Raw genomic sequence first — 24,389 nt, 5'->3', positions numbered from 1 at the left:
TTCATAGAAGCATGATTCACAATAGCCAGAAGGGGGAAACAACCCAAATGTTCATCAAAGGACAAAGAGATAACCGAAGTATGGTATGTGTGTGTTTGTGTGTATGTGTGTATATACATATATGCATATATATATATGGAATATATATTCCAGTGGAATATTATTCAGCCTTTAAAAAGAAGCAAATTCCTTGGGACGCCTGAGTGTCTGACTTCGGGTCAGGTAATGATCTCATGGTTTGTGAGTTTGAGCCCCACATCAGGCTCTGTGCTGACAGCTCAGAGCCTGGAGCCTGCTTCTAGTTCTGTGTCTCCTTCTCTCTCTGCCCCTCCCCTGCTCACACTCTGTCTCTCTCTCTCTCTCTCTCTCTCTCAAAAATAAATAATAAAACATTTTTTAAAAAAATTTTTTTTAAAGAAGGGAATTCCAATACCTGCTACAATGTGGACAAATCTTTAAGACATTATGCTAAGTGAATAAGCCAGACACAAAAGGACATCATATGATTCCACTGATATTCCACGCACGGTACTTACAATAGTTAAATATACAGCAAAAAGGAGAATGTTGGTTTCCAGGGGTTGGGGACTGGGTGGGACAGGGAGTGATTGTTTAATGGGGACAGAGTTTCAGTTTGGGAAGATGAGAAAGGAGCAGTGGGCATGGGGTTCTGGAAGATTACTAGCTGCTGCTCGTCATGAGACGTCTCTCTGGAGAACTTGCCCATGGTTCCTTGGGCCCTCTCTACCTTTGCCCAGATAGAAAAGACTCAGGGTAAGGGCGCCTGGGTGGCTCAGTTGGTTGGGTGTCTGACTTCGGCTCAGATCATGATCTCACAGTTTGTGGGTTCGAGCCCCGCATTGGGCTCTGTGCTGACAGCTTGTCCAGAGCCTGGAGGCTGCTCAGGATTCTGCCTCCCTTTCCCTCTGCCCCTCCCCTACTCACACTCTGTCTCTGTCTCTCTCAAAAATAAATAAACATTTAAAAAAATTAAAAAAAAAAAAAGAAAGAAAGAAAAGAGTCAGTGTTTTATAGAATTCAGATGATCTGGTTGGTTACCTCCACAGAGAAACCAAATCCTTCAAAGCAATATCTATTTGTAGCAACCCCTTGGGTGTAATATAATGTCCCCGAAAAATAGTGAATAATTGTATACATATATAATTTAAATCTTTATGGGTGCTTTTGTGTATATTATATATATGAGATATATTATGAAATTATAGCATATGAAATTATACGTATATGTGAAATCATATATATATGAAAAATATATGAAAAAGCACTCATAAAGATTTAAATTATATATGTGGGTAGTTGTGTTTAACTTCTCCATTTTCTGTTCCACGTGACATTGGACAACTTAATTACCATATCTACACCTTACTTCCTCACCTGTAAAATGGGGACGTCCTGGGATTGCTTTGTAAATGAGGTACACGAGATACTACACAGAAGGGTCTTGGACAGCTCCTGTCACACGGTACAAGTTCATTAAATATTACATATTTATTGTTATTGCTGCCTTCAGTAAGGGGACTGGAATGCCTCCTTCAGAAAGGGTCTATCCCACTTAAGGCAACGGGGTGGAGGTGGGGAATTGGTGTAGGGTTGGGGGCTGGGTTGTCAGGAGCTCTTGTCGGGCAAATGGGGAAAATGAAATCTTTGTGCAACAGGGAGGCTTCCTGACCCCTGGGAAAGGACAACAGGCACTCCAGAGAGTGAAGGATATGCACACAGGCCCCTGGGCACTCAATGTGCTGGAGCAGCCATCACCTGCAGAACAGATGGATTTGGCACCAAGATTATGAACCCTGAGAGATGAGCCTCAGGGAAAGAAAGTGAGGCTCACCCCCAGCTAAACGTGGCCAAGGGAAGAAGACCTCTCTCCACCCTGACTCAAATCTTCTGAGGTCACCACCCACCATGTCCTGCTGACGATTCTTGATGGCTGCCAACAGTGACCCCCTGTGGCCACCAGAAGTAATTTCAGGGGTTCCTTAAGGCCAGGGTAAACCTGGGGATGACTCTGCTTTGGGACAAAAGAAAGCCCCCAGGGATTCTTGAGCAATTCAAGAGAAGAGAGAACCCCAAGCAGGATATGAATCAGGCATGTGGAGACACAGGCTGGCACTATTCTAAGTTGTAAAACCAAAAACATTTGGCACTCAGAACATGAAGAACAGCTCTAACTGGTTACATCCAAAGAGACATTGCATAATTTCCCATCCCATGAGTAGATAGGACAGGCCCTTCTTCTGTGTTATCTTTTCCTTCCAGCCCCACCCCATCTCCAGACCGCACTGCGTCTCCTCAAACCCCTGCGGGTTCTGCCTGTCTCAAGCACACAGCATTTTAGAATCACCCACATGAAACCCAGACTCCAGAGCAGTCTCCTTTCTATGGGCAAAGAGAAGGGAACCAACGTAATTGGACTCCATACTGGGCCTGAGCACACAGTTTCTCCCTCAGTTCTGACCACACCTTGGCAAGGGGGGAGCCAAGCAGAGCACAGATCGTGTGTTAAGGGTCACACCAGAATCACACGGTTCAAGGAGGGAGGAGAGGGGTGAAGAAGAACACAGCTCCAATTTTTGGAAAGTGTATATCATTTACCAAGTCATGCTGGCTTGTCTCCAAATCTCTGGGCAGCTAGACATCACCTAACTCCACATGCCTGCAAGTTCACAGTTGAGACATAATTAAATGAATTTCTGCCTGGAATATTCAGAGCTTCTCAGAAGCCAGAGCCTGCTCTGCTATTTGAACTGAACAACTAACTTCGTATTCTAGTGATACTAAAGGAAACAATGCCCTTTTTCCTCTAACTTGGAGAATTTAATTTAGGTGTTTTATCAAAAACTGCTGCTCCCAGGAGATGAATGGCCCACTATAATCTCTCATATTAAATTAATTGAGTGCAGAACAACTTTGCTGGTTTTGAATGACAGGCTCCAGGGTTTAGCGCATCATTCTTCAAGAAAGCATAAAATAGGGAACCAAAATCAGGGGACCTGAATTATCCTTTCCTCTGTCTTTTGGAGGGTTTTCCATTTTCTGCTGCCACGCTGTACATTAATTCGCAATCAGGCAGCACTTGAGCCAGAGAATCTCCTGTCTCTGTCCCCAAGGAAACACCAGCCCAGCCCATAACAGTCCACCTCATCGTGTCACTACCAGAAGAGAAACGCTCCTGAGTGACACATCCTCCCTCTCCCTTTACCCTCCCAACAAGCCTCAACTCAACACGGATGCCCCCACTGTACAAAACAGAAACTGAGCAACTGAGCACGAACTTGGTCCACAGTCACACGAGCCAGTGGCAGAGCTGGGGCGGGGCTCCCAGTCCAGGGCTCCTCCCCCTCCCACACTAGAGTAGCCTCATGTGACTTAACCTTGTACCTGTTCACCATATTTTCAGTATAAACCTTTGTCCCACCTTCTTGTTTCTCCCCTCTCTTCTTCCGTTCTGAATCTAAATGAATTGTTCTTTAGCTCTTGCCTATCTTCCCTTTCTAGTCTCATTCTCGTCATTGTTCACCAGGAACCCCAGGCTGCAGCTGATTCAGAACATGTGCCGTGCCCTATGCACACGACGATGACCTTGCTTTTGCTCAGTGCTGCTCCCTCTGCTGTGATGCCCTTCCCTGCCTTCTTTACCTCTCCATTTTTCCCAAACCAAATGCCATTTCCTCCATGGAGGCCTTTCCAAATGCTCTATACACCGCGATCAAGTGGGATGTATTCTGGGATGCAAGGATGGCTCAACAGCGGCAAATCAATAACTCTGACACACCACAGTAACAAAAAGAAGAATAAAAATCACATGGTCATCTCAGTAGATGCAGAAAATGCATTTCACAAAACTCAGCATCTTTTCATGATAAACACTCTCAAGAAATTGGGGATAGAAAGAATGTACCTCATAATAAAAGCCATATATGACAAGCCCATAACTAACCTCATAAGCCCCAGTGTGTGGTTGAAAGCTTTTGCTCTAAGGTCAGAAGCAAGACAAGAATGCCCACTGTCACCACTTTTATTCACCATAATGCTGGAAGTTCTAGCCAGAATATTAGGCAAGAAAAAGATAATAAAAGGCATCCAAATCAGAAAGGAAGAAGTAAAACTATCTCTGTTTGCAGGCGGCATGACCTTGCACATAGAAAGCCCTAATAATTTTACCCAAAAATTGTTAGAACTAATAAACAAATTAAAATGGCAGGATATAAAATCAACATACAAATGTCAGTTGTGTTTCTATGCACTAACAGTGAATCAGCAAAAAAATAATAATAAAACAACCCCATTTACAATAGCATCAGGGTGCATGAAACAGGCAATAGGGATTAAGGAGGGCACTTGTTGGGATGAGCACTGGGTGTTGTATGTAAGTGATGAGTCACTAAATTCTACACCTGAAACTAATATTACACTATATGTTAACTAACTGGAATTTAAATAAAAGCTTGGAAAGAAAAAAAAAAAGAACAAAATACTAGAAATAAATTTAACCAAGGAGGCAAAAGACCTGTACACTAAAAACTATACAACATTGAAGAAAGAAATTGAAGAAGACACAAACAAACGGAAAGACTTACCTTGTGTTCATAGACTGGAAGAATTAATATTGTTAAAATAAATATACTACTCAAAGCAATGTACAGATTCAAAACAATCCCTATTAAAATTCCAATGGCATTTTTCACAGAAATAGAAAAAATAATCCTGAAATTTGTATGGAACCACAAAAGATTTCAATAGCTAAAGCAATCTTCAGCAAGAAGAACAAAGCCAGAAGTATCTCACTTCATGATTTCAAATTATATTACAAAGCTATGGTAATCAAAACAGTATAGTACTGACACAAAAAGACACAAAGGCCAATGGAAAAGAATGTAGAGTTCACAAATAAACTTATGCATATATACTCAACTAATTTTCAACAAAGGCACTAAGAATCCATAATGGGCAAGGATAGTCTCTTTAATAAAAGGTGCAGGGAAAAGTGGACAGCTACTAGAAAAGAATTAAATTGAACTTTTATCTCACAGCATACACAAAAATCACCTCAAAATGGATTAAAAGCTTAAATGTAAGACCTGAAACTGTAAAACACCTGGAAGAAAACCTAGGAAAAAAGTTCCTTGACATTGGTCTTGGCGATGATATTTTGGATATGACACCAAAGGCAAAATTAAACAGGTGGGATTACATCCATTCGAAAAGCTTCTGCACAGCAAAGGAAGCCATCAACAAAATTAAAAGGCAGACTGTGGAATAGGCAAAAATCTTTGTAAACCACATACCTAATAAGGGGTTAATATCCAAGATATATAGGAACCCATGCAACTCGATTAGCCAAAACAAATAACCCAATTTAAAAATAGGCAAAGGACCTGAACAGATATTTTTTTCTTCAAAAAGACATTCAGATGGCCAACAGGTACATGAAAAAGTGCTCAACATCATTAATCACCAGGGAAATGCAAATCAAATGACACAATGAGGTGTCACCTCACACCTGTTAGAATGTGTATTATCCAAAAGACCAGGGGTGCCTAGGTGGCTCAGTTAAGCAGGTGACTTCGTCTCAGGTCATGATCTCATGGTTTGTGAGTTCGAGCCCCACGTCAGGCTCTGCATTGACCGCTCAGAGCCTGGAGCCTGCTTCAGATTCAGTGTCTCCCTCTCTCTCTGCCCCCCACCCTGCCCTATTCATGCTCTGTCTCTCAAAAAACAAATAAACGGGGACATCTGGCTGGCTCACTCGGTTAAGCGTCCGACTTTGGCTCAGGTCATGATCTCGTAGTTTGTGAGTTCAAGTCCCACATCGGGCTCTGGGCTGACAGCCTGGAGCCTGGACCCTGCTTCGGATTCTGTGTCTCCCTCTCTCTATGCCCTTCCCCAGCACTCACTCTCTCTCAAAAATAAATAAACATTAAAAATTTAAAAAAAATGAATAAACGTTTAAAAAATTAAAGAAAAAAGACAAAAGATACCAAGCATTGGCAAAGATGGGAAGAAACTAGCACCCTCATATACTGCTTGTGGAAATGTAAAACGGTACAGTCACTTTGGAAAACAGTATGGCAGTTACTCTAAATGCTAAACATAGTTACCATATGACCTAGAAATTCCACTCCCAAGAGAACGGAAAAATATGTGCACACAAAAACCCACCAATGTTCACAGCAACATTATTCATAATAGCCAAAAAGTAGAAACAACCCAAAGGTCCATCAGCTAACAAATGGATAAACAACATGGTGGCACATGCCTACATTCAAATTTTATTCAACCACAAAAAGGAATGAAGTACTGACCCAAACTACAACATGGCTGGACTTGAAAGCATGCTGAATGAAAGAGGTCCGACACAAAAGGCCACGTAACGCATGATTCAATTTATAAGAAATATCTGCAATAGGCGAATGCATAAGGACAGAAATTACATCAGTGGTTTCCAGAGGCATGGCAAGAGAAGGAATAACCAATGTGTACAGAGTTTCTCTTTGCAGTGACGAAATGTTCTGGAACTAATAGTGGTGAAGGCTGCACAACGTAGCGAGTATACTAAAAGCCACTGAATTGCACACCTTAGAACGGTGAATTTTATGTCATGTGAATTGTATTTCAATTTTTCTAAGGTCTGTTTGAGGACTCTGGCATGTGGTTGAGAAAAGCTCGAGGACCAGAAGGCTGGCGAGTAGAAGTCACCCCACATCTCCGCTCTCCCTGCTGCGGGCCTGGTTCCAATCATCTCTAATGTGTACCTCGGCAACAGCCGCCTCCTCCCTCTCACTCCCAAGCCCACTTCTGGATGCTTCCCACTGTCCACCTGCATGAACCATGCCTTTTTATTTTCCATAGTTTTTGATGTTTTCACACCTGAGCCCAGAGAGACTGCCCCTCCCAGAGTTAGCCAATCCCCAAAGATACTAAAGGGCTCATGTGCAAGTGTGCCTTTCATTTGTAAACCAGCCAATCAAAAACCTACATCCCAACCATTTCCTTTATCTAGTTCTTATACTCTGGGTCACTATCCACATGCCCCCATCACCCCAGAGCCAGGTGTCAGGCAACCAGAGACGTCCCCTATGCCCCAGAGACTGCAGAAATTATTCAAGCCCGGCCAATCCTAAACCTGCTTACCCTGCCTGGCCCTCCCTTTCCCAAGCAAACCACAGCAAAGACTCTGGCCCACACTGTCCCCAGGCTCCCACCGCCTCCTGACTGGCCCCAGGCCTTCCCCCCACGTAGCCCCGCCCCCTCGAGTAAAAACTGCCTCCTGCAAGATCCACATCTCCACATCTGCATGTGACACCAGACCTGATTCAAACGAACCCCGAGCACATATTGAAACACCACCTTGCAAATCTGGTCCCGCCTTCCCTCTCCCACCTAACTTCTCGCCACCGACAGTCTCCAAGCCTTTTCGCCACCCCCGTACATCTCCACCCTCCTGAGCACCCCACACTCTGGTCACCATGCCTTTACACCTGCTGGGGTCTCCATCTCCTACGCCCTCTCCCTCCTCCACTTGTTTGCCTCAGTTGTTCCTGTGCCCCCCATCAAGCTCCACTCCGTAATGCTGCGTCTGGAAGCCCGCCAGGATCGCCACTCTCTGTTCCAGCAGTACGTGCTACTTTCCCCCTCCAAGCCCGTCGCCTGTGAGTCTGGCCCATGAGTCCCTCCAAGATAAGCACCATGAACCCTCATTTCTGGATGCCTAGGGGTTGGCCAGTGAAGTACTGGTAAATGTAGGGTTTCGTTTTTTTAGTGTAAGAAATCTCCCCCCTAGGCTGAGAGCCCTTACCCTCTGGGTCCTCCGCAGGGCCGCGCGCGTGGGTGGCCCCGACTAAAGGCGTGTGGGCCGCGCGCAAGGGCAAACCGGAAGGAGGACGGGGCACAGACACAAGTGGGAGGAGGGTGGGCGGGGAGGCAGGCCCGAGTACTCACGCTGCTCCTCCCACTCGCGCTCCTCCTTCTCGCTGGCGTGGCTCTGCAGCTGGGCCTGCTTCAGGGTCCAGTAGAGTTCCTTCGCCCTCTGCTCTTCCTGGAGGCGAATCTGCTCCTCTCCCCGCTTCCGCTCCTCTTCCTCTTTCCTCTAAAATATCATGGGGACAGAAGGGCGTGAGGTCACGAGAGAGAAGCGCCCCTGTGCGGCTGAGCAGGGCTGAGCCGATGCGCGGCGGGGCGGGGTGGGCCGGCCCCGGAGGTGGCGGCGGCTCAGTTTCCGGTTCTGAAGCATGAAATGGCAACAGTTCGTTAGGCCTAATCCAGGCAGCGGGAAGGATCAAATGGGTAAAAACACATGGAACAATGTGTAGACTCTAAAGCTTTCTGCAAAGAAAAGGGGACGCTGGGCCATCTTGCATCGTGGGGGGAAGGCGGGTAAGTACCCGTCTTCCTGGGGGCCAGTGAAGCAGGATAGGAACATGTCCTAACCTTATGTCCGAATAAGGTATTTCAGAGACAAGCAGGGTTGCCCCACTTCTGCAATTGTTGTCCCTCTTTTAATCTCCAAAAGGGGTGTGTGTGTGTGTGTGTGTGTGTGTTTTCCTCTACCTTTGGTCAAACGTGCATTATATGCCAAAGGCTCATTTAAAAAACCAGCCAGTCTATGGGGTGCCTGGGTGGCTCAGTCGGTTAAGCATCTGACTTCCACTAGGGTCATGATGTCACAGTTTCTGAGTTCAATCCCCACCTTAGTCTCTGTGCTGACAGCTCAGAGCCTGGAGCCTGCTTTGAAGTCTATGTCTCCCTCTCTCTCTCTCCCCTCCTCTGCTCACGCTCTGTCTCTCTCTGTCTTTCAAAAATAAACATACAGGGGCGCCTGGGTGGCGCAGTCGGTTAAGCGTCCGACTTCAGCCAGGTCACGATCTCGCGGTCCGTGAGTTTGAGCCCCGCGTCAGGCTCTGGGCTGATGGCTCGGAGCCTGGAGCCTGTTTCCGATTCTGTGTCTCCCTCTCTCTGCACCTCCCCTGTTCATGCTCTGTCTCTCTCTGTCCCAAAAATAAATAAAAAACGTTGAAAAAAAAAATTAAAAAAAAAAAATAATAAAATAAATAAATAAATAAATAAATAAACATACATACATACATACATACATAAATGGAAAAAAAAACACCAAGTCTCAGGGTGCCTGAGGGTGGCTCAGTTGGTTAAGCATATGACTTCAGCTTAGGTCATGATCCCATTGCTTGTGGGTTCGAGTCCTGCATCCGGCTCTGTGCTGATAGCTCACAGCTACGAGCCTGGAGCCTGCTCCAGATTCTGTCTCCGTCTCTTTGCCCCTCCCCCTCTCAAGCTGTCTTTGTCCCCTCTCTCTCTCTCTCTCTCTCTCACATAGACATTAAAAAAAATTTTTTTTAATACAATAAAAACCAGCAAGTCTCCAAACCACTTCACCCCAACCTACCCCACCCTTCTCCAGTGTCCAGAGGCCACCATTCTCCCTTATTTTGGCTGCTCCTTCGTGTGGTTACATCTCCGTTTGCCTAATGCGGCTAATATTTTGATGTATCAATTCTAGGTATTAAACTTCTGCCTTTCATTTTTGCTTCATGACTATTTAGCACTAATGTTTCTCACACAGGTACACACCCAAACTTTCCCTCTCTTCATCCTCACAATGTCGACATCGCTCTCTGTGGTGAAATCAATGAGTCAGACTAAATATGGCTCACTGCAAAGCCAGAGTGGGGCGCTGTGATGTTCTTTAGCCTTCTAACACAATCTCTGAAACGTGGGTATATGTCTCACAACCTACAATCTGCCTTTTTCATGGGCAACGGTTTTTTCTTTCTTCTTAAAATGATGATTGACAAGTCGTTACTTAACTAATAATGGCATCTTATATTTAGTAAAACATGGTCGTATGATGGCTGTTTCTTTCCTGAGTTTATAATTGTTTTATCCTGAAGTTGAATATCGAGTTTTCCCAAACTTCTCTAAGACCTGTGGTAGATCTTTCTCTGTGTTTATTATTTCTTAAAGATTTTTAAAATATTTATTTGAGACAGAGAGAGAGAGAGAGAGAGCACTAGTTGGGGAGGGGCAGAGAGAGAGAGAGAGAGAGAGAGAGAGGGACAGAGGATCTGAAGCAGGCTCTTTGCTGACAGCAGAGGGCCCGATGCGGGGCTTGAACTCACGAACCGTGAGATCATGACCTGAGCCGAAGCCGGACGCTTATCCAACTGAGCCACCCAGGTGCCCCACTGTGTTTATTATGATAACAGATAAACAGCAGTTACTGTTTTTCCAGGATCATCACTGCCCCCAGATGCCAGCCTCCCTTTTTCTCCCAACTCAAATGGTTGTTACCGGAGTCTCCTGTCTGTCCACCCACCAGGGACTCATTTCTCAGCCCTCCCTGAGTTGAAGCTCTTGTTTCTTTGTTCCTTGTTCTTTTTCTGGCCCCTTCGTCATTTGGCAGCAACAGGACTTCTCAGCTATGGACGCACAGAGAGACACTCACTGAGTCTTAGCTGAAAACATCTATATGCTGCCTTCAGATATAACAGCTCATTTGGCTGAGCATAGAATTTAATTAAAAATCATTTTCCTAAAGCAGAATTTAGAAGACTTTACCTCCTAGCATCCAGTACTGCCACTCGGATTCTCAATCTTCTGCATGAGATATTAATTTTTCTCTTTATCGCTGACATTCTGAACGTAGTTACATGATGTGCCTTGGTGGCGATTTTCTTTCATTGACTGTGCCAGGCACTCAGGTAACTTTCTGCCTGAAGTCCCAGATCTTTCCAGTCTAATATACCTTGGCTTAGAATTTCTTGGATAATTTCTTCTCCTCTCACTGTTTTTCTTTCTAGAACTCCTGTTTGTCAAATGCTGGACTCCTTGACTTGATCCTCTTGGTGCCTTATCATTTCTCTCTTATTTTCCGTCTCCTGTCTTTGCTGTTCTACTTCCTGGTTGATTTCACTGACTTTCTTGTCTAAATCTGCTACTACATTTTTTATTTCAAGCACTGCATTTGTAATCCCCAAGCCCTCCTTCTTATTCTTTGGTCGTTCTTTTTGGCTTCATTGCACCCTGTTCTGGTTTCATCCCTGTTATGAGTGTAATGTTTCATCTCTGAGGATGTTAGAGCTTTTTCTCCCCTATATTCTGATTTAGATCTATTTCCTCTGTTTTTTGTGTTTTATTTTCTTTAAAGTGTGTTTTATGTGATGCTTGTCATTCATGTTGGAGGCTTTCCTCAGATGTCTGATGTTTCCTGGCTGTCTATTCATATTCAAGAGAGAAAATAACTACACAGAGGGTCGGTATATAGACAGGACTTCTTTGAGAGGTGGGCTCCACTCTAGGATGAATGGACAAGGAATCAGCCATTTCGCTGGGGAACGCTCAAGTATCTAGAAGTCCTTTCTCGGAGATTATCCTACCTGAGTGATGTCTGACCACCAGCATACCAGAAGTCTGTGGGGGAGGCAGGCTGCAGGCAGGACAGCCCTTAGACCCTAGCAAGCAGAACCCATGGCCCACACCTCATATTTCATAGGAACACCATGCTTTGAAATGTCTTCTTTGCAAACATCCCTCTCAGGTCCCCCCCAGGAATGGCCACAGAGTCCTCCCAGGATTGGCAGGGGCAGCAGTGGAATCCAGGTAAGGTACTCCAAGTCCAGACCAGCTCCTGCATGACCCCTAGTCTCCATTTCTCCCCCTCGGTGCTCTCTGACCCTTCCTTCGTGAAAGGTGTTAACCATATGCCCCATAGGGGCTCCAGGATTCATTTATGGAGTCATCCTGGAGCCTGATGGCCAGGCCATGGTTCCAGGAGGGTGACCTGGCAAGCAGATGAAACCTGCCAGCTAGCATGGTATTTTCTTTTTTTTTTTTTTTAATGTTTATTTATTTTTTTTGAGAGAGAGAATAAGAGAGAAGGAGGGGCAGAGAGAGAGGAGAATTCCAAGCAGGCTCTGCACTGTCAGTACAGAGCCGGATGTGGGGCTTGATCCCGCGAACGTGAGATCATGACTTTAGCCAAAATCAAGAGTTGGACGCTTAATTGACTAAGCCACCCAGGTGCCCGCAGCACCATATTTTCATCACAGGATCGCATACGATTAGGTCACCAGAACAGAGCTAACAGGCTGATTTTATGTGGCTCAAGTTAATAATTTATTATAAACAAAGACACCATGCAGAAATACCTGCGGCCCTGTGCATCCTAGGGGAATCCTGGCTGCAGGTCCCACTGCATGTGTTCAGACCTTTACTGTTTCCCATCTGCCCCTGGCCTGCTCTCGCCACTCTGCCTGACACACTGAGCTCTGGACCCCTGCCAGCACCCCATCTCCTTCCGCTTGGAGGGAGGGATGTAGCAGCCTGGAAGAAATGGATGAAAATGGGGACATGGGGGTCCAGCCACACCACAGAGAAACTGAGCCAGTCTGAGCTCCCCTCACCATAGTCCCTGGTGCCTCCGGGTCCTGAGCCCGTGTGGATCCAGACCAATACAGCTCACCTACTCACCCTCTTCCTGCAGGCACCCCACTGAACCCCTCCCCACTCCCCCTCCCGGCAACCAAACTCGTGAATATTTTCTCATCTGTTCTCTCTTCTCATCTTCTATCTCCGTGTGCTTTAGAACTTTCTCGGTCCTTTGCTACTATTTTAATGGATCAACAAGAGAAAAAAAAAGATAACTGAGTTTTAATCCCTCATTTAATAAAGACAAAGTTTTTTGTTTCTTCTGAAATGGTATAAATTAAGGTTTTTCCACTAATTCAAATCTATTTTTTAATCCTAAAGAATAAAATTTCCACTTCCAAATGAGCCACTCTCAAGAGTTGGGAATTAGGGCTAAAGAAGGCAAGTGGCTTCATGTAGTCACTCACCAAACACAAAGCACCTAGAGGCTCAGGCCGGCATCGGGCTGTGGGCTCTGGGGACACAGCCATGGGCATGACGCACACAGGCCCCACCCTCAGAGCTCACCTTCCAGTGCGTGAAACACACCAGACAAATAAAAATCAGGAAATGCCAGAGAATAATAAACAGTGTGCAAAGAATTAAAACAGGGTAAGTGACAGAATTTAGGAAGCTACTTTAGGCTGTGTGACCAGAAGCCCTCCTAGGAGGGACAATGTGATCTGATAACCGAACAATAAGGAAGAATATTGGTAAGTAAGTACTGGGGAAAAGAAATTTCCGGGCAGAGAAAAACCACACACACAATAGGGCCAGCATTGCAAATGGGTTTGCCATGTTTGAGTACAGAATCATCTACCGTGTTTGAAAGAAGAAAAGTGAAAATGCTATCTTTGATGAGTTCGAGAAGCCATCTGACGTCCCCAGAGGCCTGCCGTTAGCAGCAGGATGCGTGTGCCTGGGCTTCAGGGCAAGTTCAGCTGAAGATATTGGCTGAGAAGCCATCTGCAGAGGGATGAAGTGTCTCAGCCACAGGACCTAATGCTATCCCTGAGAGAAAGAATGCAGATCAAAAGAAAACAACCAGAGATAAATCACAGAGATGAAAGTACAGCATAGGGAATATAGTCAATAAAACCGTAATAATGTTGCATGGTGACAGATGGTGACCACGCTGATCGAGGTGAGCGTGGCGTAATGCATAGAATGGTCAAATCAATATGTTGCACACCTGAAACTAACACTGTACATCAATTACACTCCAATAGTAACAGTCAAAAAGAGGGAGAGGGAGAGAGAACAACCAGAGTGTCTTGGGCCACTCCAGCATTTAAAACTTGAGAGAAAGAGCTGGAGCCAGGAAAGGAGGCTGAGAAGGAAGGCCAACAGATAAGCTAAAAACCCAGAAGGGGTGATGTCTGTTGGAGAAGCCAATAGAAGAGAACATTTCAAGTAAAAGGGAGTGGTAAACTGAGCTGCAGGCCCAGAGACATCGAGACAGCACAGAAGATAAGGACAGAGAAGCGACAAGGGAAGGCGGGTGGTGGCCACAGGATGTGATGGGAGAGCGAAAGCGGCCAAGGTAAGGGGAGGGGAAGGCAGCCATCCAGGCGACTGAGGGGAGGGAGTGGAATGACCGCAGGCAGCCCTTTAAGGACATCTGCAGACAAGCAGAGACAGGGATCAACAGGTGGAGTGGAGTGTGGGGTCAGGAGGGAAATAGCCTCAGGTGAGAAATTCTAGAGTCAAGAGTTGGTGATGGATACAAAACTGGAACCAAAGTCGGCCTGGCTCCAAAGCAGAACAAGCGGGGTTTTAGCTCAAAGCCGTGAAAAAAACTCACCTTCGGCAATCACCAGCATGTCAGCAGAGCAAAAATCAGCCCCACGTGGGCACAGCATTACGATGTACACAGCAGGTTTCCTGTGCCCCCACAGGGTCCCCCCATCTCTGACCAAGGAGGTCACATCACCCAACACACAGAGCGCCAGCCAAAATGGCGTCCACCCAGACACTTCAGATCCAGCACCTGCCCACGTCAGGTCTTCCAGGCGGGAAGGTCTTAGGAAAATACGGTCAGCCAAGACCTGTCAGAGTCAGAGGGGCTTCAGCCTCCTGGTCCTACTTTCTGATACAGACAAGGAGTGAATTGGCTTGCTGGGGTCCCATAGCAAAGTACTACAAACCAGGAGGCTTAAACAACAGACACTTACGAGCTATAGAGGCCATAACTCATCAATTAGAACACCCATTCATCCGAGATCAAGGCGTGGGCAGGGCTGGTTTCTTCTGAGGCTTCTCTCCTTGCCTTCTAGAGGGACCATCTTCTCCCTGTGTCTCACATGCCCTGTCTTCTGTGGGCACACATGTCTGTGTCCAAATTTCCTCTTCTTATAAGGGCACCAGTCATACTGGATTAGGGCCCACCCTGAAGACCTCATCTTAACTTATGACCTTTCTAAAGACCTTACCTCTACATACACTTACATTCTGTGATGGTGGAAGTTAGGCCATCAACATATGAGGCCCATAACAAAGAGTGCACCCCAGAGAAGGGTCATGACTGATGCTTGGCCTGACGTCCTCCAAATTCATCCATGTTGTCACAAATGGCAGGGTTCCCTTCTTTATTAAGACTGAATAATATTCCATCATATATATATATATATATAATATATATATGTTATATATTATATATATATTATATATATATATATACACACATTACATACACATATATATGTACACATATACATTATGTATATATATCACATTTTATTTATCCATTCATTGATCAACAGACACTTAGATTGTGTTTGGTGAAAAGCTACAAAGTTTCAGTGATGCAGGATGAATAAATTCTGGAAATACAATGTACAGCATGGTACCTATAGTTAATACTATACTGTGTACTTGAAATCTGCTAAGAGAGCAGATGTTAAGTGTTCTCACCACACACGAAAACGGTAACCAGGTAAGGTGAGAGATGCGTTCATTATCTTGATTATGGTAATCATTTCACAATGTATGCATACACCAAAACATTGCACATCTCAAATATATACAATTTTTCTTTGTACATTGTAGCTCAGTAAAGGGGGGGGTGATAATTACCAGCAAATAAATAAATACATAAATAAACGGCAGTGCCACTGTTCACTCAATCCTCTGCACCCACGAATGAACAACAACAGACTGGGAGTCGGAAAACAGCCTCCATCTCCAAGGAAAATAACTGGCCACTTACTGTGACAAAGACAAGCTTCTCACAGGGATGGGGACAACAAAAGGAAACATTTTTCACCTACAGATAAAGAGCACTGCATCCTTCCCTCCAGGGTCTTGCTGAAATGACTCACCCCTCACAGCTGAAATTGTCTGAAAAGCTCTCCCTGTTTGGGGCTGCTTTCAGAATCCTTCGTCTCCTCCATGAGCCCCAGTGAAAAGTCTGTCTTTAAATTTAGCAGCCACAGGCCAAGGCAGCCAAAAGGCGACTATGAAAACACTCCCTTCCACATTAGGAATGGATGCCTTTTTCTGGCAGGCCCAAAGCCCTCTGAGCCGTCCGGCTTATTCAATCCCCCTTCTCCTGATAACCCATCAGTAACAGCACACCACAGGAGCCCCCAGAGGCCCGGGTCCGCCCCACCCCGATGGAAAATGTCACCGAGACAGATGCTTTTCTGGAAGGCATAGTCGCTTTTGTTGTGTTGGGGAGCAAGCAGTCCTGTCCCCTTCAAGGATCCTTCCTGCGGCACTAAGAATCAGACTGACGTGAGACAGATTAACAGGAGAAAATCAGATTTAATAACAGATATACAAGGAAAGCACACGGATACGGAAATTCCAAAGACCATCAGGCAAAATGAGGGATCTGTGTCATCCTGAGCTTAGGAGAGGCGATAGGGGTCTGGAACTTCAAAAGAAAAGAATGCACCTCACAGGGTGATAAAGAGATGAGCAGCTATTTGGTAATTAGATGTCTGCCCTGCCATACAGATGGGTCACTCAGATAAAATTTATCACTGTTAATAACCCTCATTCTGGAAAACAGCCCCCACTGAGATTCTTCTATGTGGTTGGAGGGAGGGGTGATAGTTTCTCCTAAGACCTCAGGGTCTCAATTGCCTTCAGCTCAAAATAGTCCACACGCCAAAGTGGCACATTCCAGGGGCGGGAGGGCTGTCCCAAACCCTTCAGTTGTTCATCTGGCCCAAATAATACCATCATGCTTTTCGAGATGAGGTACAGCAAAAGGGCAGGGCCAGGCCTGTATCATTTACTCCCCCATCGACAGCCCCCAGCACAGAGCCTGGCAGATAGCAGGTGCTCCATAAACACTGACTGGACAAGCAAGTGAACAAATGAAGAAGGTAAGACAGGGCTTGTGATGATTGTCGAAAGGCGAAGCATAAACTATATCATGTCGTCCTGTCGATGCCAGCCTTGTCCAAGAGAAACTCAGATAAAGTCTACAACTTTCTAGAGAAAATTGAAAAGTGGAAAGTGTCCCCACCATTTATATAATCCTTTTGGAAATAAGGTGGGGATAGTTTCTGTAGTCATACAAGATGTCACGAAGGGCCAAAATGAACTACAACCTTAAAGGAGAAAGAAAAAACAAAGAGCGTGAGTGGCCTTGAATAGAAAATTGGAAAAAAAATTAAAGGGCAGTCTAACTCTATCAACCCATGACTGTTCCTTATCAGGAACACTGGCAGGAGGTGGGAGGGGAGGGAGACTAAGACAGAGTGAGAGAGAAGGAGCCTTATTGTCTGTGTTCTGCGGTCTTAAGCAGAGACAGAAGCAGCCAAAAGCAGTTTTATGAGTTAAGAAAGCAGAGAAAATATGCAAATTATATCTGGCCTCCTGATCCCCTTTTTTACTAAAGGAACATTTTCATATGCATTGTAAATTGCATTCCAATGGTGCCAGCCACAACAGAATGGTTTTTAAAAACAGGTTTCCAGCTGTCTGTATCTTCTATTTTGAAGTTCCCTCTTTAACCTGACACAAGATTCTGGGATTTTTTTTCCTCCCCATTTTCTCAAAGGAATTTTCACTATTATCTGTCCTATAAGCAGGAGGATTTCAAGAACCTGCCTGCATCCTCCACACCGGTAGCCGGAAGTGAGCCCAGCCAGCCCCCCTCCACCAGCAGGCTTCCCATCCAGCGTCTCCCCTCTCCTCCAGCCCCCACCCCAAATTCCCCTTCTAGAGAACCACATTGGCCCAGCCAGCCCAAGCACATTCTCTTCCCCCCAAGCCTACTCTGCCTTCCCAGATCTCCATAGCAACAGGGTGGCACCCTGTCCCTACTCCTCAGCCTGGGGCTCTGATGTCTTTGCTCTTTGGGTTCCCCCCATCCCGGCATCTAACTGATGCCAAGCCTTGCTGATTTCACCTCCATTTCTCTGTGTCCATCCCCCTGAATCTCACCATAGTCACACTCAGCAGTTCCCACTTTGACCACTGGCCTCTCCCTCTCACCATGCCTTCAGCACTTGAATCATAACCATCACCACCAGTTACTCTCACTGAACTTGATCTGGCCATGTCCCTCTGCTTCAAGATCCTCACAGCTCCGCTCTGCCCGCAGGGAACTGTCTGCCTCTTTATGGTAGCACCCAAGGGCTCCACAGCCTACCTTGCCAGATCCCTGTCTGGCTTCCCCCATCACTTTTTCCTCTCCCACCAGCAGACCATTCACGATTCCACATATCTCCTGTCCATTTCCCGTCTCTGCTCACACCCGGACACGTACAGGTGCTCCATTGAACTCCATCATAGTCCCCCAGGCATGGTGGGGGCTGAAGGTTACTCCCAGAGTTATCTCTCTCTCTCCCCTGGCACCCTCTACACTTGAGGAGAGGAGGGAGTTTATAACTACCACCATCACTTCCCCCAAACAACCTGCACTCAGGTTCTCAGGGAAAGGGGGAAAAATGTATGAAATTAAACGAACGTTGTTGGCGTATGCCTGCATGCGAGCCTCACGTCAGGCTAGAGTCTTGGCTGTTGAAAGACACAATAAAAATTATCTAAGCCAATCTCTAATCCAGTGCGGAAATCCCTTTGGCGAAACTGATCCGGTTGTCTATTACCAAGTAACAAACTACCAGAAAACATAATGGCTTAAAACAACAACAATCTTATTTGCCTGTGGTTCCATAGGTTAATCCGAGGCATCCAAGGTCAATCACTTGGTTGGGGTCATTCACTGGAAGAACCAAGAAGATTCCACTCACGTGTCTGGTGCCTCAGTGCTCCCCCCCACAGCCCCTTTCTCTCTGCCTGGCTTGCCTGGGTTTCCTTACAGAGTGATGGGCTAAGGTCATAGGGCTTCTCATGGGGGCAGCTTCCAAAAGTGAGCATCGCAAGAGGGGCCGAAGCTACAAATCTCCTGTATCCTGTCCCCAAATGTTACACAGAGTCATTTCTACTGCACTCTACCGATCAAAGCTAGTCACAAGGCCAGAGCAGACTCAAGGGAAGAGCAGTCTCAAAGAGAGACATGGCAAAGAACTTGCCACCGGCCGTATTTAATCCACCACAGAAACTTTTCAGATACCATTTCAGCCCATGGTAAGCGGTTCCTGCAATGAAGATCTCATCACAATACAAGGGTAGCTCACTTACAGACAGCTCTGACAGGAAATATCCTAGTTCATAAACCTGGCCCTTCCCACTCCAGAGTCCATGTGCTGGTGTTCCTGTCAGACATTGCCCTGATGAGCCCCACCAGGGCCTCACAGATACAACCTGCAAGTCTGAGGCTTTTCAAAATGCAGATATGCCAAATCAGAATCGGAATGTGAGTACTGACGTGTAAACATTCACATTCAGCAAGTTAATTCTTAAAACAAAAACAGACATATAATTACCATGGCCTTCTTGGGAAATAACACCAAAAGTCTGCGTTTGGGTTCCTTAGTGAACCTCATGGCTTTACTGAGCCCTCCATGAACGTCCACACAGAGCGCCCCACAACGTATCACCTCTCTCTCTCTCACTGAAGTTCTCAAGGAGGAGTTCAACCCGAAAATCTCTGAGAACTCATTCCCTCTGGAATCTCCTTGTGAAATAAATGAACCCCAGGACCCCAGCTCCAAGGAGCCACCCTCCCAGTATCTGAACTGGGAGGGGGGCCAGAGACTAGAACATGTGATTCTTGCTGTTAGAGATACACAGAAAGTTTTGGTTTTCTTCCCCAGCAGACTTGAACAACCATAAGCAAAATCCAACGATACAAACTGAACATCTCTCCACTATGGATTGACTGGATTATGGATACTATCATGGAATTACTGTTCATTTCAACAGGTGCAATCAGGATTGTCCTGGCTACCCAGGGGCAAAGGTACTCAGTCGTGGGAGAGGCACGCTGAAGTACATAGTGTGTGATCAGGAGTCAGCAGACTAAGGCTCCCAGATCTGCCCCCTGTTATTTAAAATAAAGTCTTGTTAAAGGACAGTCACCCCCATTTGCTTACATATTGTCTGTAGCCGTGTTTGTGCTACAATGGCCTGGTTGAGGAGTTGTGACAGAGATGGTGTGGCCGACAAAGCCTAAAATATTAGCTATCTGCACCTTTACCGAAAATAGTTTGCTAACCCCTGGGCTGGAGGATATGATGTCTATAGCTTCCATTCAAATTGTTTAGCGAAACAATTTAGCAGTAGCAACAAAAATGTACATATGTAGATATGTGTGTGTATATATACGTCTGCGTATAGATAGACGCAGATACAGAGGAAGAGGAGGAAAGAGAATGAAAATTGGACAAGGCATCAATAACTGGTGAATTTCAGGGGAGAACACACGAACATTTGTTTTTTTCTCTCATTGTTGCTGCAATTCTGAAATTGCTTTTAACATTTATTTATTTTTGAGACAGAGAGAGAGAGAGCATGAACAGGGGAGGGTCAGAGAAAGAGGGAGACACAGAATCCGAAACAGGCTCCAGGCTCTGAGCTGTCAGCACAGAGCCCAACGCGGGGCTCGAACTCATGGACCGTGAGATCATGACCTGAGCTGAAGTCGGACGCTTAACCGACTGAGCCACCCAGGCACCCCTGAAATTGCTTTTAAATCGTATGTTTTGAGAGTAAATGAATCTCCTAAAAATGTATATATTATGCAAGGGAAAATTAAATAAGATCAATAGCAATGTAAATATATAAGCAGCAATTGCAATAGGTTTTAAAGTAATGAGAACAATCTTCACGATAGCAACAAAAAATATTCAACCTAAGGTTTACGTAGAAAAGAAACGTGGAGCATTTAAATAAAACAATAAACTTTGCCCAGTTCCAAAAGACGGAGGCACCATGCGTATATATAAGTTATTGTGCATGTTTGGGATTGGGTGGATGGTGCATAGAGAGGTGTTTCAAAAATTTTTATCAAAGACAAAAAGAAGCTTTGAGTAACAGGAAGAAGACACCACACCCTGAAAAAAAAGACTGAACGAGAAATGACATCTCGAACGCAGATGTAATTCCAATGAAAACCACCGTGTGTTTTTTTGTTGTTTCGGGGAGGAGGACGGCGACATGATGAATCAGATGTATCTCTAGTGGGCCAAGAATGACTAAAATTAGCCAAGGACATTTGGAAAATGAAGAGCAAGGATAGGTTCTTCCCTGATAGCAGATGTTAAACTTCATTTTAAAAGCGACAATAATTAAATAAGTGAATCTGGTTCAGGAATAATCAATGAAGAAGAACCCATGAAGAGATCCAAAGGTAGGTAAGAAGAATCAAGGCAGCGAGTGCACTAAGAGAAGGGAGATGATATAATAAATGATGATGAGGGCGCCTGGGTGGCGCAGTCGGTTAAGCGTCCGACTTCAGCCAGGTCACGATCTCGCGGTCCGTGAGTTCGAGCCCCGCGTCGGGCTCTGGGCTGATGGCTCGGAGCCTGGAGCCTGTTTCCGATTCTGTGTCTCCCTCTCTCTCTGCCCCTCCCCCGTTCATGCTCTGTCTCTCTCTGTCCCAAAAATAAATAAAAAAAAAAAAAAAAAAAAAAAGTTGATAAATGATGATGGGACAATTTGCTAACTATTTGGAAGAAAAGCAAAGTTATAGCCCTATATCGTACCACACTCTAAGGTGGAGGGAAATTGGGGCGCCTGGGTGGCTCAGCCGGTTAAGCGTCTGACTTTGGCTCAGCTCATGATCTCGAGGTTTGTGGGTTCAAGCTCTGCGTCGGGCTCTGTGCTGACAGCTCAGAGCCTGGAGCCTGCTTCTGATTCTGTCTCCCTCTCTCTCTGCCCCTCCCCCGCTCACGCTCTGTCTCTGTCTCTGAGAAATGAACAAACCTTAAAAGAAAAAAATTGAAGTGGAGGGAAATTAAGTGCAAAGAAATAAAATCATGAAAGACATAGAAAACAACGTAGATTAGTGTTTTATAAGCTTGTAGTGGCACAGATCTTTCTTAGCATGTAACAATAATTTTTAAAAGATTGATATAGGGGCGCCTGGGTGGCTCAATCAGTTGAGTGTCTGGCTTCGGCTCAGGTCACGATCTCGCGGTTTATGAGTTCGAGCCCCACATCGGACTCTGTGCTGACGGCTCAGAGCCTGGAGCCTGCTTCGGATTCTGTGTCTCCCTCTCTCTGTACTCCTTCCCCACTCGTGCTCTCTCTCTCTCTCTCAAAAATAAATAAACATTTAAAAAAAAGATTGATATAGTTGGCTAATAAAACTTGTAATCTTTTGTACGTCCGAAAGCACTATAACCACAATTAAGAAAAAATAACACTGAGAAGAATATTTGCAACATAAATGATCTTAAGGGGCCATTGTTCTATCTAATCATTATAGGAAAAAATACTTTTAAAATGTTTAAATGTGCACATTCCATGAATATACAACTTATAAAATAATATCATTAATAGGATTCAGCAGATTATTATTTTCTTCTTTTCACTTATATGTATTTTTGAGTTTTCTACCCTCACCCCCAAAATGTGTTATTCCTGTAGGGGGAAAAAACGCAAAATAGGGACCAGGAAAAAAAATTTTTTCAGGCAATCTTAACTTCTTACTAGAGCAGTGTAAATCTCCTTTACCAGCACTGAACTTTCCCAGCATGAATAGGTATGCAAGGTTCCCAACAATTTTCTGTCCGGGGCCAGAAAATGTGCATTTTTCATCTCCTTACATCCTCCAAAAATCTCAAGTTGGGTGTTGTTATTACCCTAATATTATAAACAAGAAAGTGAAGGCTCAGAGAAGTTCAGCAAGTTTCCCAAGGTCACGCAGCACTAACCAGTAAAACTGGAACTGGATACCAGGCTGGTCTGACCACAAACTCAACACTTTCTAGGTCCCTTTGCAAGTCCTTCATTTGGGAGGCAGAAGGTCTGAGTTCTGATCCTGGCTCGGTCCCCAGCTACTTGTCCTTGGCAAATCTCTTCCTCTGTCTAACCCTCAGTTTCCTCATCTGTCCAGTGAGAAGTGAATTGGCCCAACTGGTGTGTCAAATTCCTTCCTGCTCAGACATGTGAGATTTCTGCTCAGTGCCAACCAATGCTCAAACCAGAGGTGGGCGCCAGTAGCCTGGGAGCCCGCATAGGTGGCCACACACACGTTCCACGCACGGCCTCACCTTGAATTCCTCGTGGATGCGCTCCTCCAGGACTTTGGCAGCCTTACGGTCTTCCGTCTCCACTTTCCACTTCTCCGCCAGGATCCGGGCTTTCTCATTGGCCAGCGCATCCCGAAACTTCTTGGTGATTTCTGCCTCCTTCTGTCTCCTTCCAATAAGACACCAGCAGATATAAGCTCATGCAGGAGACTGAAGGACCACGTAACCACAGAGCTTCAAATAAAAACTATGAGCAACATTTCTGGGTCCATCAGAATGACAACTATCTAAGGTCAGCAAAACTCAATGTTGCCAAGTTGGAGAGAAACAGTCACCCTCCTGTAAGGGAGTGTAAATCAACAGAATTGTCAGGAAGCCAGGGATAAAAAAAAAAAAAAAAAAAGACTCAGAAATCCTATATCTCACTCAAGTTTACAAAGATGTAGGTAGAAGATGTTCATCAGAGAATTTTTATAACATAACTAATGGCGAACAACCTAAATGTCCATCAACAGGGCCAATAAATTGGGTTTCTCATGTAATAGGATACTATATAGTAGTCTTAAATAACACTGTGAATCTATATTAATCAATTTATCAAGGTGTGAATAAAGCAGTTTATAAAGCACATGCTGCCTAAATGCTCACCGTGATTATCTCAGGCGGTGGGCGTTGCGTTGTTGTTACAATTTTACAACTAAAATATTGTTATTAAGGGGCGCCTGGGTGACTCAGTTGGTTAAGCGTCTGCTTTCGGCTCCGGTCACGATCTCACGGTTCGTGAGTTCGAGCCCCACACCGGGCTCTCTGCTGTGTGCGCAGAGCCCGCTTCAGATCCTCTGACCCCCTCTCTCTCTGCCCTCCCCCGCTTGTGCTTGTGCGCACTCTCTCTCTCTCTCTCTCAAAAATAAGTACGTACATACATTAAATAAATGAATGAATGAATAAATAAATAAATAAATACTTAAAAAATAAAATAAAATATTGTCACTTATTTTATAGGGGGGGTAGGGGAATGTTGAAGTCAACTTCATACGGATTTCCGATAAAAAAAAGGTAAAAGTTGTTTATGAAAGAAGTCTGACTCCAAATCTCACTGGGGGCTCAACTATGCACCTTGTGTGAGAAAGGCAGGTACGGTGAAGAGGAACAAGCAGCCACAAAGGTGAACCCGAACTCCTCTGCTGTCCCAGGGACAGCTCCGCGAGGAATAGAGGAAAAGCATGCCATCTGTATCATCGCAGTGAATCCAATCTATGTCCAGACGGAAAGGGTGTTGTTATGCCCGCACCACGGATGTGAAAACTGAGACCCCAGATCAGCTTACAAGTAACTGGTGGAGCCGGGATCTGAACCCACCAGACCTACCTGATGGAAGACTGGTGCTTT

General features: G+C 45.2%; 1 protein-coding gene across 4 annotated transcripts in view; it reads right to left on the bottom strand.

The window, feature by feature from the left end:
* SH2D4B (SH2 domain containing 4B) overlaps positions 1–24,389 on the bottom strand; it is a 68,358-nt gene that overhangs the window by 37,751 nt on the left and 6,218 nt on the right. For all 4 annotated transcript variants that reach the window (XM_058696853.1, XM_058696854.1, XM_058696856.1 and 1 more), the window contains exons 2-3: positions 23,022–23,169; positions 7,963–8,110 (exon numbers count right to left, since the gene is read on the bottom strand). In XM_058696853.1, the coding sequence (XP_058552836.1) occupies positions 7,963–8,110; positions 23,022–23,169 (296 nt within the window). The remainder of the gene's footprint in view (positions 1–7,962; positions 8,111–23,021; positions 23,170–24,389) is intronic.

The sequence above is a fragment of the Neofelis nebulosa genome, chromosome 13, assembly GCF_028018385.1.
Source record: "Neofelis nebulosa isolate mNeoNeb1 chromosome 13, mNeoNeb1.pri, whole genome shotgun sequence".
Taxonomy (NCBI): Eukaryota; Metazoa; Chordata; class Mammalia; order Carnivora; family Felidae; genus Neofelis; species Neofelis nebulosa.
This window is presented reverse-complemented; position numbering and strand designations above follow the sequence as displayed.